This window comes from Triturus cristatus, chromosome 4_1, assembly GCF_964204655.1.
Source record: "Triturus cristatus chromosome 4_1, aTriCri1.1, whole genome shotgun sequence".
Taxonomy (NCBI): domain Eukaryota; kingdom Metazoa; phylum Chordata; class Amphibia; order Caudata; family Salamandridae; genus Triturus; species Triturus cristatus.
Window position 1 is genome coordinate 463,987,523 of NC_140585.1, and position 17,152 is coordinate 464,004,674.

General features: G+C 42.5%; 1 protein-coding gene across 1 annotated transcript in view; it reads right to left on the reverse strand.

Moving 5' to 3' along the window:
• Window positions 1-17,152, reverse strand: part of STRAP (serine/threonine kinase receptor associated protein) — a 143,616-nt gene that overhangs the window by 99,603 nt on the left and 26,861 nt on the right. Inside the window, exons 2-4 of the mRNA XM_085652664.1 lie at window positions 13,660-13,795; window positions 5,263-5,344; window positions 2,801-2,873 (exon numbers count right to left, since the gene is read on the reverse strand). Of these exons, the coding sequence (XP_085508790.1) occupies window positions 2,801-2,873; window positions 5,263-5,344; window positions 13,660-13,795 (291 nt within the window). The remainder of the gene's footprint in view (window positions 1-2,800; window positions 2,874-5,262; window positions 5,345-13,659; window positions 13,796-17,152) is intronic.

Sequence of the window (17,152 nt, forward strand, 5' to 3'; positions counted from 1 at the left end):
ATTCACTATCAGGACATGCCACACACATCAGGACTTGCCACACACATCAGGCCATGCCCTACCTTTTACAAACAATGCACTCTTTCCTTGAGCCTACCATAGGGATGTCTGATATGTAGAAAAGGGAGGGTTTAGGGACTGGCAAGTGGGTGCACTTAACATGTCGACATGGCAGTACAAGGCTGCACACAGGTTCTGCAATGGCAGTGCTGAGACACACTTTACAAGCTGCTTCTGTGGGTGGCACAACCAGTGCTGCAAGCCCACCAACAGCATTTGATTTACATGCCCTGGGCACACATCGTGCACTAAACAAAAGGTCTGATAAGTAAATCAAATAAGCCAATCATGGATTCACTAATAAAAAAATCAATTTAACATAGGGAGCACTTGCACTGTGGCACTGAATAGCAGTGGCACAGTGCCCAAAGCATCTAACCAGCAAAAACACATCAAAAACAGAGGAGGACATCAGTGAAAAATGGAAGGGAGACTCACACCAATGGTACCAGGTCTAACAGGCACTAGGCAGTGGTGTCCCTTGTTTCCGCTCCTATTTGTCTTCGCGCTGGAGCGGCTGGCGCACTGGATTAGGAGAGATCCAATGATCTGGGGTATAGTGGCGCCGGGGGCTTTAAGTGCTTGGGCATCCCCATTATGTGGAACCAGACGGCCTTTTAGATAGGAACCTCGGGCCCCAAATTGGCGCACCCTTCCACTTCATTGGTGGGTAGGGCAGCCCTATTCAAAAGTAGGACACTACCTCGTTTCCTATATGTTCTCCAGAATACCCCCTATCAGATCCCTCTGTCAGTCTTCACACGGATAGCACAAGAGGTCAGATCGTTATTGTGGAAGGGTGGATCCCCCAGAATTGCGCTCCATAAGCTGCAGAAGGGAGTGTATGATGGTGGCCTGGCAATCCCTGACAGGCTATACTACTGGGCCTCGCAGCTCCAGGTTATAAACGGATGGGTGTATGCGGACACGAAGGAACCGGCCTATAGGGCGGATAGAGCCGTTATGCCAGGAGGGAACTGTGAACCTCTCCTATACTCCCGGAAATCACGATCAAAGTGGGCAGAACATACTAAAGTGGTGATACAGTGCTGGAGAGAGGCTGGAGAGAGGCTAATAAACTACTGGGGTGGACAGGGAAACAGACTGGTAGAACTCCGTTGTGGGTGGGAGATCCATTGCACGAAGTGGCTGCCCTCACGGGCTTTAAATGGTGAAAATTGATTGCCATCGAGTATTTGGGGGATGTATGTTAAGGGGACACTCCCCTCACCTTTAAGGATCCCCAGCATGAATGCAATCTGCACCACACCCAGAGCTGTCAACACCAGACTCGTACACGCACTACGCACCCACATTCACAGTGGTGCCTCTGTCCCGGACTATTCCTCATTAGAGGACAGGTTGTTACTTGGCCCTACTGCAGAGAAGGCTACTTCCACGATATATCGTAAGTTGATAAACAATGTACCAGACCCCCTGACTGCTCTCCGAGAGGCTTGGGTTAATGACTTGGGCACTATAGACAACGAGGAGTGGCAGGAGGCAATCCAGAGCCCGAGAGAAATTGCAATTTGCTCCAGATTTCGCCTGGTGCAACTTAAGATATAACACCACACCTACTATCCTCGCACTCACCTGTATCCATGCGGCAGGACCCCTACAGCGTTGTGTGTTAGGGGATGCCAGCGGGAGGGAGCCTTCCAACATATCCTGTGCTTGTCCAGAGATTGTTTGGTACTGGCAGAAAGTCACAGATACTATGTCCAGGGTGGTTGGTGTGACGGTTCCACTAGATGCGAAGTGGCTTTTATTAATGATTCTAGGCAAATCTGATTGGTCCAGATATGAGGGAATATGGTTGGGTCTTGCAGTGGGGATTGCGAAGCAAAATATTGCTAGGGGATGGGGAGGCGCCTGTGCCTCTGATGCTGGAGGACTGGAAAAGAGACCTTGACTGGTGCCAGCGGGCCGAGGAAATTGTATACAAGAGTAAGGGGGGTGTTAAAAAAAAAAAAAATGGGAAAGAGTGCAGGAGCCCTGGTGAAAGTATAGAGGGATGAGTATGGGGGAATGAATGCTAGTTGGTTTTGTAGTCTGCTCTTTTCCGGTGAAAATGTCATTGATGTAGGATGGTCACTAATGGAAGGGACTCTTGTAATGTATGGTCTCTTGAGCAATGTTAATAAAAAAAAGTTTAAAAAAAACATTTGCACAGCCTGAAAGCAAAGGTTTGTTATTTGAACTTTAAAAAAATTTAAAATGTTAAGACAAGGCAGTTATAGTAGGATTTTGATTATTTCACCAGATTACTCAAGCCGAAAAGTAAAACATTAAAAAAAAAAAAAAAAATATATATATATATAATAAGTTAACATACTAGCTTTGGACGTCACAGAAGTAGGTTCTTAATCTACCCAATTGTTAAAATACTTAAAAATGAACAACCATTAGTACACAGATCTACTCTAGCAGAAATATTCTGCTAGACAGAACAAGGTGCCAAAAGACTGTTAATCCAAACTGGTCTCTAGATTCCATTTGTTTGAATCCTTTAGGTTTAACATATTAAATTCTTTCCTGCAATGTACAACAAACAAATTTACTTTGTTTTTAAAAATTTAAACCTGGTGGTACTGAAACATTTCTTTTATGGATAGTGAAGCGCACCTGCATTTGAGGAGTGCATAAAAATGAGAAATTACACCTTGTGATTTGATGCCAGAATTTGCCAATTGAAGTAAAACGTTTGACAACTAAACATTAATTAATGAAATCTCACCTGCTTCTGTTTTGTTCATGTCATATATGCGCAACAGTTTGTCTTGTCCACCCGTCAAAAGGTTGTTGCTGTCCTACAGTGAAAAAAAAAAAAAAAAGCAAACTAAAACCGGGTTCAACTAAGATCAGCTGTATTCTAGAATCATTCCCACAATCCAAAAACTGCAATCCACACTCTGCCCACAATGTTACTACATACATGTAATTGCCTTGACACTAGAATTAAAGATTAAGGAAAAAAATTAAACGCCTGCAATTTTGCAGTTTCTAATCAACACGAAACGTTGTTTCCACATCGACTTTTAATAATCTGTTCATGGAAAGCCTCCAAGGAGACTAATGTAGGTTATTAAGCGAGAGGCATGAGGCCATGTGTAGGAGCATATGTGATCAATGACGTTTTTGCTACACTGACCATTTAAACTAGTGAGGGAACCAGTCATACACCTACACCTCAGAAATTGTTTTTAACAATCTCTCCAGGAAAAAATGTCCGAACTGTGAAATCAGTAGGAAAAAAAACATTTTCCACCAACTCCCAACCTTAGCACATGCAGAACAGAAAACCATTCAATTGATCGAGTAAAAAAAAAAGGCAAAACAGAGTTAAAGTCTAACACCCACTTATGTTTAAAAGAGCATAATAGTCCACATTAAGAAAATTCTAAAAGAATGGCAAGGTAAACAGTCAATACAGTGAATGCTTTCTTGTAGGACATAATTTCAAGGTTTAGTGGGAATTCAAAGAAGGGGGCGGTGGGTAAAATCTCAGCACAAACCCAGGATGCAAAACCAGAACCACAATTTAATACAACACTGAGGATCACAGGACTGTATGGATCGAGAAAAGAACTGGTACATGGGGATTCTATTACCCACACACTGGATCAAGATGTTCCTAAACAAACCAGAATTACTACATTCCATGGGCACTTGCATTTATGTCTGAAGGTGAGATTGTTGTCAAGAGCAAGTGGGAGGAAGAACTAAGACACAAGAGAAATTCTAATTGAAAGACTAGGTTTTAGTTAATGTTCAAAAGGACCATATGAAGTCAGCAGGGTCTGTCATACTAGATATCAGAAGTTAAACCATATTTTACTTGTTAGATGCAGTAGGATTGTCTTAGAGTCTGGGTGTTGAATAGACATTGTCTGAAGAGGCATGATGTATAGATTCCAGACAAAAAAAAAAAACTGCATTCCACCTAAAAAGGTTGATGTCCTAGAGTTCCTCCCCAGTAACGAAAATCCAAACATCTAGGTGTGCCAATTACAAAATACCATCACAGAATAAATGAAAAAAGCACTACCTTTAGAAGCAATGCTTCAACCATCCCTCAAGCACTCCAGCAGATCCAAAAATTGAATGCTTAAACTTTTCTAAATGTTCAACCTTCGTTATTTGATAGTGTCGATATTCTGCTGTAGCCACTATGTGTTTTGTCAATTTAAAAAATGCAAAAAACAAAACAAAAAAAACTTGCTGCTGAAAAAAAAAAGCGCCTGCGTTATTTTCAAAGCACACATCTACAAAATGACGCAGGTGCTTTTTTTGTTGTGGTTTGTTTTAGATACCTATCAGAGTTGTCTCAGTAACTAAAATGGAAAAAGAAAAACAACCTGGTATTTTTTTTGTAAAGCAGGCGGGCGAAAGCTACGGGGGAGCAGAGGGGAAGCAACACGGGAGAGAGCAAGTGGGGCACGAGCACAAAGGAGAGCAACGTAGAGAGCAAAATGGAGAGCTAGTTGGGGGAGAAAACGGGTGAAAGACCAACAAGGAGCTGGTGGGTAAAAGCACACAGGCAAGATACAAACACTGGAGCACAGTGAGGTAGAGGAGAAGTAGACAGAGGAGACTGTTGGTAAACACAAGCACTCTTGTAGGATGCTTCAACAAAAAGAAACATAACGCAAGGACATAACCAATGCATTCATGCACCAGGGAAGGGACCAACAAAAGGAGGAAGAAAAACCCACACAAACTAATTGATGAGAAGAAGCAAGCAGTTGAGTGCCAATAAACTTCATCAATAGTAAGCAATGGGTAGGCTTTAAGCGCACTGTAAAATGTGCTGTTTTTATGGCTATGCATCCCTCAAATAATTGAGTTGGTCAATAAAGATCAAGCAGCAAGAAAAATGTTGTCAGCATTCCAAATATAGGCCACGCCATAAAGAAAAAGGACGTCATTTGTGGTGGAGCAAAACATTTCCAGATTGAGAAATGTCACATACTCTAAGCACCTTGGACCATGGAGGAACGTCTCAGTCAAGTTCTTTTAAAGGACAACTAGTTTCTCAACCAATTGGACCGCTTTCCACTTATGAAAATCTCTGAAAGCACTGTAGATTATAAAGGTAGAATATGAAGAAAAAGACTGGAAATGGAAATCACAAAATGTCGGAATGAACCATCGGTAAAAATTCTGTTTTTATGAACATGGATGGCTTTTGCCTCATACCTGCGTAAAATCCACACTTTTCACAATGTGCCTGTGAGCCAAAGTTACCAGCTCATCACCAGAGACCGCATCCCATACTTTACTGAAATACAAGAGATAAGTATCATGAAGAATAAGTTACATAAAAACAACTGTGAGAACAGTTATACAAATATCCTACGTATCATTCATCACCGTTCTTATGTGGAAAGGCTAGAGCAGCATTTTATTTTGAATAGAAAAATTATTTCCGTCAACATTTTTATGACTTTCGATACCAAAAGCTACCAGCTAGACATGGTTAACACCCAGATTGTATTCAAATACTTACAAGTCTCTTTAATCTCTCCTACTTCAAGGCCATCTGTAGAGAAGTGTGCAGACAGTGGCACATTGTGACAGACAGGAATGGGGTTGGTAAGGGCATTTTATTTTGCTTTCTGCCACCATACAGAACTAAAGCAGGACATAATCCCTTATTTCAGTCCTACAACAGCAGCTATTCTCTGACCAACAGCATAGACCAACTGTGAGAAATTGGGTTTTTGGTTGGCCAGGGTATACACCGAAGCCAGGCAGAATCCACCACTCTAGCAAGGGTAAGGGAGTTACACACCCAAGATAACCCCTGCTCACCCCTTGGTAGCTTGGCTGAGCAGTCAGGCTTATCCCAGCGGCAATGTGTAAAGTTTGCGCAACACACACATACACCAGTGACACTAGGCACACCACAAAAAGAGGCTACACACACGGTTATGTGAAAAATATCCTTTGTATTATATAACATAAAGCACATAGACCATAAAACCACTTTCAAGTATTTAACTCACATTTAGACCATAATCACATAAATCGCTGTGCCACTAGGCACTTGTCTTGAACATAACAGGTAGACCAAATATCACTTTGCAGTATGTAAAACATATTAGACCGCAATCATGGAAATCACAGTGCCACTAGGCACTTGTCATCAAGATGCACATACAACACATATGGCACGTAGATCGTCACTTTGTCAACTGGCACTTATTATATTGCATTTAGGGCAGTAATTCCGTTTGTGAAATGTCAAATATATATCAGACCCCATTCACATAAATCCGCTGGCCAACCAAAGGAAAGCATTACTTAAGTAATATTGTGCACAATATCATTTTCCCTTGTAGATGTCATCATTACACCAGGAGCTGCCTCTACGCTCCTAATACCCGCAATACAGTGGTGAACACACTAGCATAGGTCCGGCTGCATCTAAGCCCTTATCAGGGGCTATCTGGTAATTGTGGAGGGAAAAGTAACCAGAGCAGGACCGGGATCTCTGTTGATCGTTTTCCTTTCCGTCCTGCCACCCAGTATAATTTCTTTCGGGCCCCCTAATCTCTCTCGGGCAATCCCCTTCCTCGCAGTAGAGAAATCCCGTGGAGGATACACACATTGTCGAAATTTACAGAAAAGCTTCACTGGGTCCTCCCCACAAGGGAAATCATTGAAGGCAGCAGTCTTCAAAAGTAATCAAAAGTTTTGGGGTTTTAGGTGTAATACTTATACCCCAAAATGTCTTTGTTCACTTTGTGGCAAGGGTCTCTGAACCCAGTCCAAACCAGTTCTGCCCTCACTGGTGCAGCATGACCACAGGGGGCGGAGACAGCATTGTGCAAAGGAGACACAGCCTATTCAGGTGTAATAACAACTCACTACTCTAAATGCAGACCAGGTCTATTCAGGCCTGCGATGAGTTACCCAGGCAAGGCAGGGCAAACAGCAAACCCCCCCCCCCCCAGTGACAGCCCAGAGTGAATGCACATCTCAGCACCTGTCACTCACACACCAGACGTGGAATACACAAACAGCCATAGGCACACAGAATGGTAAAGTTTAGAAAATACCCACTTTCTAAAAAATGCCATTTTAAAACACAGTATTTAAAAACCACCTTCACCAAAACGTGTTAATAAATTCTGAGTTCAGAGAGTCTGAAATTAATTTTCCTATCTAGTCCCTACTGCAAATTACACATGTGAAAATGTTTCAGTACAACTCCAAGACAAGCCTATGGAACAGATAGCCTTTCAATAGTGAAAAACGAATTACACAGTATTTCACTATCAGGACATGGCACACATACTAGTACATGTCCTACCTTTCACATACACTGCAATCTGCCCATGGGAGTACCTTGGGCCTACCTTAGGAGTGCCGGACATGAACGAAAAGGGAAGGCTTGGGCCTGGCAAGTGGGTGCACTTGCCATGACAACATGGCAATACACAACTGCGGGCGTAGACACTACAGTAGTAGGTCTGAGGTACATTTACAGGGCTACTCGTGTGGGTGGCACAACCAGTGCTGCAAGCCCACTAGTAGCATACGATTTACAGGCCCTGGCATACACCGCACACTTTACTAGGGACTTACTGTAAATCAAATATGCCAATCATGGATAATCACTGGTTGTCGCAATTTATACAGACAGCATACACACTTTAGCACCGATCAGCATTGGTAAAGTGCTTAGAATCCTATAGTCTACAAAAACAAGGTCAGAAATATAGGAGGCAAAAGACCAAAAGTCAAAAGGGCCAAGTCTAACATCAACCAGCTAATACATTAATTGAAAATAATTGCCAAATACTTCAGACTTGTTTTCATTTTTTTTTTACGTCTTTTCAACACAATGAAACAATTGGTTGTGTGCTATTGGGCAGCTATTCGTCCACATCCAATACCAACAGAAGAAATTAAAAGAAAAAAAAAAACAACTGTGAAATTATTACAGATCAGTCACTGAGAAGGCATCCCTTAATTTCATTGATCACACTACAGGTATTAGACATTGGGATTAAACATTTTTTTTTTCAGGGTGTGTCTGGGTTTAAAAATCAATGTTTCATATTTTGAGTAATCTATTCGGTATGTTCATGGGATATAATGTCTGTACTGAGATTCGTCATCCAACACTCCAAAGAGAGACAGTCTACAGAAGGATATTTTTGACAAATCCTCAGTAAACACTCCACTAGTTGCATATAATGTTAGGTAGGCTATAGGTTCCTCATGGTGTCTGATCTGCTTAAACTTTGTCCCAATCTCCATTCTCATGTTCACGCAATTCTTCTCCGTTAATAAGAAAGGATCCAGACAGCTGCTCTATGACTTTTGGAAAATAGGGCTGCCACTACAATTTCCTTAAAATCTCTTTTTGGTATCATGAGCACTGCAACAGTCAATTCAATTTGTTTTTTGACATTCTATAATGTCCTCTTCCATTTACTTCATAATGGACTTGGTGATCTGCAAGTGCTGTACGTGAGAAATTAGCAGTATGGTTCAGGGCACCTTAATCACTTTGCACTCCATAAGGCTCACTTCCTTGAACTTTTTTAAAGGTACAGTCCCAACAGTGGAAATTTGTGCTGGTTTTAATCATGGCTTATGCATGCCACGGTTGGCTCCTCGATATCCAAATCCAATTATTGTCAGACAGTATGAAGTCTCTTCGACCTGTTCAAAACAGCAGGGAAGTTGATTTGCCTCACAGATCATTAGTCAACAGAGTGTATATTGAAAATACCATACATCTATCCCATATTTTCCTGAACTTTTGGCTACCGGGGGACCTTGAATTCATAATAAAGTAGTGGAACTCTCCCAAGATGATGCTGAAGGAGATATCACCAGGATTGATAGGTCTACTGTCCTTTAATAATTATCTCTCTTACACGGGAACTGTATGGTTTACACGACCCATGGATCAACCGGTCAGTGGTCTGTTATGATTTTAAAACCCCAAACGCCCATTTCCATGTCCATGTTTTTTTGGTTTGTCTTTTTATGTAGTAAGACAGTATACAATATACTATAAGAATACTCCCTCGTGACCTATATTTCTTTTTCTATGATTCAACTATGAATTCAAACACGGGCTGTTCATACAATGAGCCTTAATGTCATTCGGCAATTGGTGCGACCGTCATTCCGCTGTGATTTTTGTCGTGAGTCTGTGTTGACAGAAGAAGCTTTGTTGAACATATTTTTAAGGCGTTTCTCAAGCATACTTCGACTCAAGATAACTCTCGGCTGGGTTTATGAATTATGAGAACAAATGACATTAAGGCTCCTCGAAAGCAAGCATAAAAGGACTACTTAATTGGCAGCAAACTTGCATCTAGATTGATGGTGATGTAGATCACATTGGATATTTAGGAGAGCGGTAACAATATTGAGTGCTATAGGGTCGTTCGTAATTATAAATCTTTGCCTCGATTTGTTGGAGAATCAGCAATAGAATCCCCAGAGTTTAGAGAACATTGGTTTGTTATCTAGCGGGTCCTGATGAAGGTGGTGTTCATCTGCGTTATAAACCACCGAAACGCGTTGACCAAGGCTATTCAGATCCTGCTATATGCAGTTGCCCCAAATGGTCGTGGAGACTGAAAACAACTCTGTCTTGTACTTTGCAGATATATGTAGTTGCGAATGGGTTAGGAGTGTATTGGAAGAGGTATGAATGTATGCTAGTTGGTTGGTATGTTTGTGTTATTTCTCTACCTGGGGGTGGATGATGTTGATACATGAAAAATTATTTACATTGTAAAATTATTTGTATATGCTGACTATATTTACTGGATATGTTCAAATGATAAAAAAATGGTTTCTGTGGAAATAGGCAAGAGCCTAGCACTCTATTCTAGTCACTGTCTGCTTGTGTAACATCCATAACGGTCTCTGAAAATACTTTGGACAAAAAGAAACACCCGTTTAGTCTAGATTGGGTCATATGTTGAATCAATCACAGTCATCAGTTTTGGCATGCAAGCAGTCAGCTGATCTTCCTGTTCCTTTTAGCACCCCTGTGGAAACTTTTGAAATGTTTATCAGATCAAATTCTAACACTTCTGGACCCCCAGCTGCTAACTGCCTCAAGGTGGCTATCACAGGTTACAGTTTATAATATGCGAGAGCTTTTAATCTACAAGTAACCGCCTTTTGTTTTCTCATTACAGGACTGCTGACACCAGACTGTGCCTGTACATCACTACTCATTTGCAATAATGTATTACCCAAGTCACCTGGGATGTCATAACACCCCATATACCAAACATCTGTTGTTGTAAAGACGTCTCCTGACCCTAATGCAATCTTGCCCTGTCACAGATTAGGGTTGCAGCTTCAGCACCCCTAATTTCACAATGTGAATGTGATAACAGGGGCCTGGCTGGAAGACCTTCACCTGCTGCCTTTCGTGCAAACCCCAAGTTGTATGCAGGCCAGTGGAGCTGGGGGAGCAAAAACTATGCTGAACATGTACAAGTCACAGTCCAAATTGTCTTTTGGTCAACTGGCCCCTTGCACGGTCGACCAATACTTTCTTAAAGGATCAACTGACTGCTCCATGCTAATAGAAAGATCTTTAATGAGAAGAGAGAAAGATCATCATCACCAATTCTCCTGCTCTTAGGCCACCTGTGAATATATAGCCTTCTTTTAAAAAGTGGATTTGAATACTCCTTAAAGACCCCGCGGTTATGCAAAGCGCAACTTAAAACTTCTATCCAAATACATGGAATAAAATGCATACACTAATACACATTAAATGGAACCCTAAGAATTTGTTGGCATACAACCACCAGAGTAACCCTTTACCTAGAGAATTCGCTGAAGACTGTTGGACAAAAATGAGAAAGATCCAAGATCATTGTTTATCAGGCAGCCACATTTCTTGATACTACACAGAATCCTTGATGCCCTTAAGGCGCTATAAACTGGGGACTACTTAAAAGCATGGCATGCGTTTGGTGCAAGAACAACAATGCAATAATCAAAAATGCCATGTACTTGCAGGTTCATACAGACATACTGGAGAGAAGTTTCCTAGACAATTAAGCAAAATAACTCAGCCCCACAAATCTCGGATCATATTCAACTAAAAATGCCTATTAATATTCACCACACAAACAAGACTGGCCCTTAAACTAAATAACAGATTTCTAGACATCTGGCCAGCAACAGTGTTACATAAAATATTACTATTCCATGGAACATTCTGTTTAATATGTACTTGCACTACACTTTGACTTAATTCTTCGACTTCCTGACCTGTCAAACTGCAAACAAGTTGCTTCACAAAACAAATTTGTACGCAATCCTCTGTAGTTTACACAGATTTGATTTCCACAGATTCTACACTCCGCTTGCGCTTGTTTTATCATAGTATAAATCACTGAGACCCCCTTCTTCCCAATATTCTGCTCCCTTCACTATACCCTATATCCAATACTGCCACTGAGCTAATAGCACCCACAGACTCTGAATCATTTTCTGATGTTCAATATTTAAGGCTAACAGCAATGCTATAGAACTCTCATATCCCATCCCTGGTCCTCCACTCTAAACAGTCAATATTTTTTTCCCGCTATCTCCCTTCTCCTTTAATGCCCCTTTTCATTATTATGTGCTTCTATAATACATTTTTAAGAAAAAGAAAACAAATATCACAAACGCTTCCAAAACTAACATTTCAATGTACAGGTATAGGGTGAGCATATGTGCCCGAGAAAGTAAATAGCAAAAGATCTCCAAGGCTTGTGATGAGAAGAAAGGTAAGGTGTTGATGGAAAATTGTGAATCCAAGGCTATTTGAACGGTTTTGTTAAAGGTGAAGCAAAATCACAAGTTTGGCACGGGTTGAAGTGGGTGACACTGGCAGTCAGGGAAGAAGCAGGTGGAATGTCAGCTGTTATGTGGACAAGTACATGATGCGAAGGGGAGGACTGTACAACAGGAGCGAAGTGGGACACCAATATCTATTTATGTAAGGATGGTGCCCAAGGGTAATGGACGGCACTGGAATAGGCATTTGAAAGGGAACAACAATTAACATTGTGGGGGGATTATTAATGTTAATGGGTGGGATGAAGATAGGTTCCAGGATTATATCAAGATCTCTGAAAAAGTTAAGTGCTTCAGAATACCACAGAACAATTCATGCATTTATGAATATCCCATAATAGGGATCAGAAGTTCAGGTGTTCACATGAACAAAGAGGAAGAGAATGCCCCACTAATATGACAAAACATTTGGTTCAGCAACACCCACAGAGATCTGTGTGTAAAATGCAAGTCAAGGGCTCATATCTGTCAGTGCTGGTTCAGCGATTGTTCTGCTTTTGAACTAAAGAATGTGGTGCATGGAGATGGATAATGTACACAACGATAATGCAAGCATCAAAAGTTGTCTTGCTTTATTAGCACGCAATAAGCAAACTGTTTTAGATTCAAATGAGAGTGTTTATGGTCAGTAATGCACTGCAGAGACAGCCAATGGCCCTCGGAGTGGGGGAGTGAAGTCACTGAGGATATTGCACCAAACACAAAAAGCACTGCCAAAGAAAATAGGTCTTGCCTTGTCGACTTACTGGCGAGAGGGAAAACAGAAAGCAAGAAAGAGTGAGAAAAAGGATATGGCCACTACAGGCGTGCGCAAGCGTCAACTCATGCAAAGCAAAGAAATGGTGTAGACCATTTCTTTTCTTTACCAAGACAAGATGGAAAACATTAAGAACTGTAAATTTAAAAAAAAGATTTTATTTTCGTATTGCATTGTGACACTGAGGCAAAAAGCAGCTGCCAGACCCTCTGAAAATAATTGTAACTCCTGGGAAGGGGCAGGAGTGCAACAGAAGAGTAGGTTGGTTGGAGAGGAAGCCATGGGCATGGAGAAAGCAGCACAACACGAGAGAAAACAAGGAAGCACATACACTCATGTAGTACTTAATGAAGTAAAAAAATCAATCCTCTAAACTCAAGCAGTGGAAGGCCATTCAAAAGGATGTTATGCTTAGGAGTAGGATAACCAAGAAGACGAAGGAAAGCCAATGAATAAGAAGCAAACAAATGAGTGACTATAAAGCAAACAGATATAAGGAATGGGAGGGCTCTAAGCCCACTTAGGTTTTTGGTATTGGTCAGAATAGGCTTTTGTCAGCAGACAGCTCAAATCTGTCTCGCTGTTGAGCCCGAAAAGGTGGAAGGCCGCTTTAAGTGAAATTTGGAAAGTAACAGAGAAAGGAGATCAGCTCTGGCTGGAATGTTTCAAGAACTTCCATATGCTGCAAACATTTCTGAATGGCATGCCCTTGCATGAATAAAGGAGTGATAATTCATCAATACTTCCTACTCAAATACGCTTCACATGATCTCAAAATGATTTCACCTCACTTCAGCTTAATTAAGGTTTAGCTTTGTCACCTCAAAATGCACATGAACCACATGAAAAGTGCATTTTACATAACTGTAAATTAATACAAACCTTTATAACGCTTAAAATCATTAATGAGAGAAGGCTTGGCCACTCCTATTGGCTCCTCTCCACTTACAGCTGCAGTTTAACCATAAAAAGGACAAACCATGCTCACTTACGCTGTAAAATCTGCAGCTGCTGTGGCCGCTTTAGAGGCATCCTTATTTAAAGTGGCACCCCAGACTGCACCCTTGTGACCAAGAAAAGTACCAATCCAGTCCCCAGTGTCGCCCTGACGAAGCATTGGTTTGCCGTCTGTAACAAAATGAAGAAGGTTAAAACCACATTGATGTACAAGTTTTTAGAACACACTAGTATGAAGACATTAATAATCCAGTATCCTGAAATGAAGTGCCATTTCTTCAGACTTTTATTATGATGAACTCCATATAGTAGCACACTATGACAAAACGCACTTGAAAGTTATCTTCTGATGATTGCTTCACAAGTTTGCAAAAACAGGAGATAACTGTGAGCTGGTAACCCACCACCTTTTCCACTGCTTTCCCTTACCATAATAGAAGCATGCAATACAAAACACCTGTCTTACTACAATGAATGAGCATGGTGGGAATCAAAGCACATAGCTGTTGTGAGTCACTTGACCATGTCCACACAAAATAGTTATACACAAAGCTACCAGCGGCCGACCATAGGTTCAGCACCTCAATCCCTGTCACATTTATTTTATTGCCCGGTGCATCCTCTTCCGGCACTTGCCGTCCTTTAGCACTACTGCAATCCAAAGAAGACGATATAATTAAGATGGAAGCTGCCCAAGAAATTAATTTGATAAAGCAATTTAGTCCATCATCTTCCTTTATTAGTGTATCATTATTGTAAATGAGTATAAATCAGCCAACCGTTTCGTACCTATCACATTAGGAACTTCATCAGGTCTTTACTTATTAAGTAATGTGTTCACAATTTCCTTAAGAGCCATTGTATCGTTGCCAGGAGAGTCACCCGAAAGTAAGCGTGTAAAGTCAAATCAAGTCTCAGTTCGAGTTCAGAGTCCTGGGAGTTCCCAGCATCGGCAATGTCGCCAGCAATTTGCAACAATACAACGGCTCTTATGGAAATTGTGAACACACTACTTAATAAATAAAGCCCCGATAAAGTTCCTAATGTGATAGGACCGAAACACGTTGGCTGATTTTAACGCATTTACAACAATGTCCACACAAAATGGCGACTTTCAAGGCATCATCTTTAATGATAGAGACTGCGGCAATTTCAAGTATTCGCAGAAGTCCAAGTGAAGCCGAAACTACGAATACCCTCAATCGGCTGCCAAAGTATTTACTAAGCACACAGTTTTGAGACTATGCTAATGCACAAATTAAGGAGGGGGAAAAAGGGCTTTTTAACTATCGGGGGTGGTAGGAGGGGGCATAAAACGGCACTGGCACATCCCGTGTAAAAAAGTGCAATGCAATATTTCTTAAAAGGTTTATGGTCCTAAACAAGCATTATTTCAAGGAGTGACTTTACAAGAAGGAGATTGTGATCACTTGGACCAGACCTGTACAATTTGGTCAATTTCTGTGGATTACCAAGCCTATAACCTCAACCCCTACAGTAAATAAACAAGCTCATCCAAGAAATACAACTGCATACTTCATATAGAGATTTTTAAACTACCCCAATTCAATTAACAGACTAACACAGTTTGCTTTTAGTTGTATGTGTTATGTAGAAAGCTTCTTCAGTTTTAACTATGTTTTTAGATCTTACTCAATCCTAGTAAAACACAATATCAATCCATCAGAAAACAATTTTCTCTAGTAGATTGAGTTCACATTTACTCCATTTACAGGCATCAAGGAGGAAGATGTGCTAGACTTGAGACCCATCCCCATAAATGTGGCCCTGAAGACACAGTAGCTCCACTTCCAGGACAGAAAGCAGACCTCTCTCCAATGTACTCTTAACAGCTCTGATTCCATAATGAAGTATGTGCATGCACATGGCTCAAAAGGGCATTCGGAATAGACGCTTGCAGTGTGTATACATAAAATAAAATTGAAGAATATGATATTGAGCAAAAAGAATGTGGGCATGCATTAGCAGCCCTATGTTAAGACCCGTCACAGTTAATCAACAACTATTTGGTGTTTTTTTCCTTAAGAAAAGGACAGAACACTCAGCTACTACCAGTGGCATGCTTCATCAGGTTCCTCCTCACAACAACAGGATTCCTGGCACGCTATATTAGCCATAATAACTCAAAATCAGACCAATTAACCTCAAAAGCTTGCAGTGGTTACAAATTTTACCACTCACAATAGAAACCTCTGCCCCACAACCCACTGTAGGTGCTTACTGTATCTTGAGCATGTTTAGAAAGTGTCTTGAAGCCGGCTTGGGCAAAAACAATGAATTGTCATCACGCTAACTTATGACATGGGGTGTATTTCTAGTGGTGGTAGCTGCTATTGGGTTAGGGTGAACCAGTTACCGCGTGACGCGACTGTATAGTCTACCATTGTCTAATGAACAGTACAACCATAGCCAGTGTCCCATTATGGGTTGCTGTGTGATGACTATACTATTACAGGTATTTAAGAAAGTTAAAATGTGCCAATATGTGTACATATTATTCAGTACCTTTAGATTAGTTATCCACATTATGTCAGAAAATGCACTAGTTATGGCGCATCTGGGTGGGTGGGGGACTTCTGACATGTTTAAGTGGAACTCCTCTAAAAATAGTTTAGGATTTCAATGATTCAAGTCTGGAACATGGGTACTCACAAACTTTCTCCTCGGGGGGCCAAAATTTCAGTGTGGTTTGTGGCCGAGGGCCACACCGGTGGGGGCGGGGTCAGAGGGTAGGGGCGGGGCTAAAGCAACAAAAAATTGAGACTATGAGGTTGAACACAGGTCCCTGCAGCAGACGCCTTCGTCCACTGAGCCACCAGACCCGGCATACACATCTCTCTCCCCCTCCCCCTCCCTCCCTCCGTCCGTCTCCCTCCCTCCCTCCGTCCGTCTCCCTCCCTCCCTCCGTCCCTCCGTCTCCCTCCCTCCCTCCGTCCCTCCGTCTCCCTCCCTCCCTCCCTCCCTCCGTCCGTCTCCCTCCGTCCGTCCGTCTCCCTCCCTCTGTCTGTCCGTCTCCCTCCCTCCCTCCGTCTCCCTCCCTCCCTCCGTCTCCCTCCCTCCGTCCCCCCTCCCTCCCTCCGTCTCCCTCCCTCCGTCCCCCCTCCCTCCCTCCGTCCCCGTCCCTCCCTCCGTCCCCGTCCCTCCCTCCGTCCCCCTCCCTCCCTCCCTCCGTCCCCCTCCCTCCCTCCCTCCGTCCGTCCGTCTCCCTCCCTCCCTCCCTCCCTCCGTCCGTCTCCCTCCCTCCCTCCCTCTCCGTCCGTCCGTCTCCCTCCGTCCGTCCGTCCGTCTCCCTCCGTCCGTCTCCCTCCGTCCGTCTCCCTCCGTCCGTCTCCCTCCGTCCGTCCCCCCGTCTCCCTCCGTCCGTCCCCCCCCGTCTCCCTCCGTCCGTCCCCCCGTCTCCCTCCGTCCGTCCCCCCGTCTCCCTCCGTCCGTGCCCCCGTCTCCCTCCGTCCGTCTCCGTCTCCCTCCGTCTCCGTCCGTCCCCGTCCGTCTCCCTCCGTCCGTCTC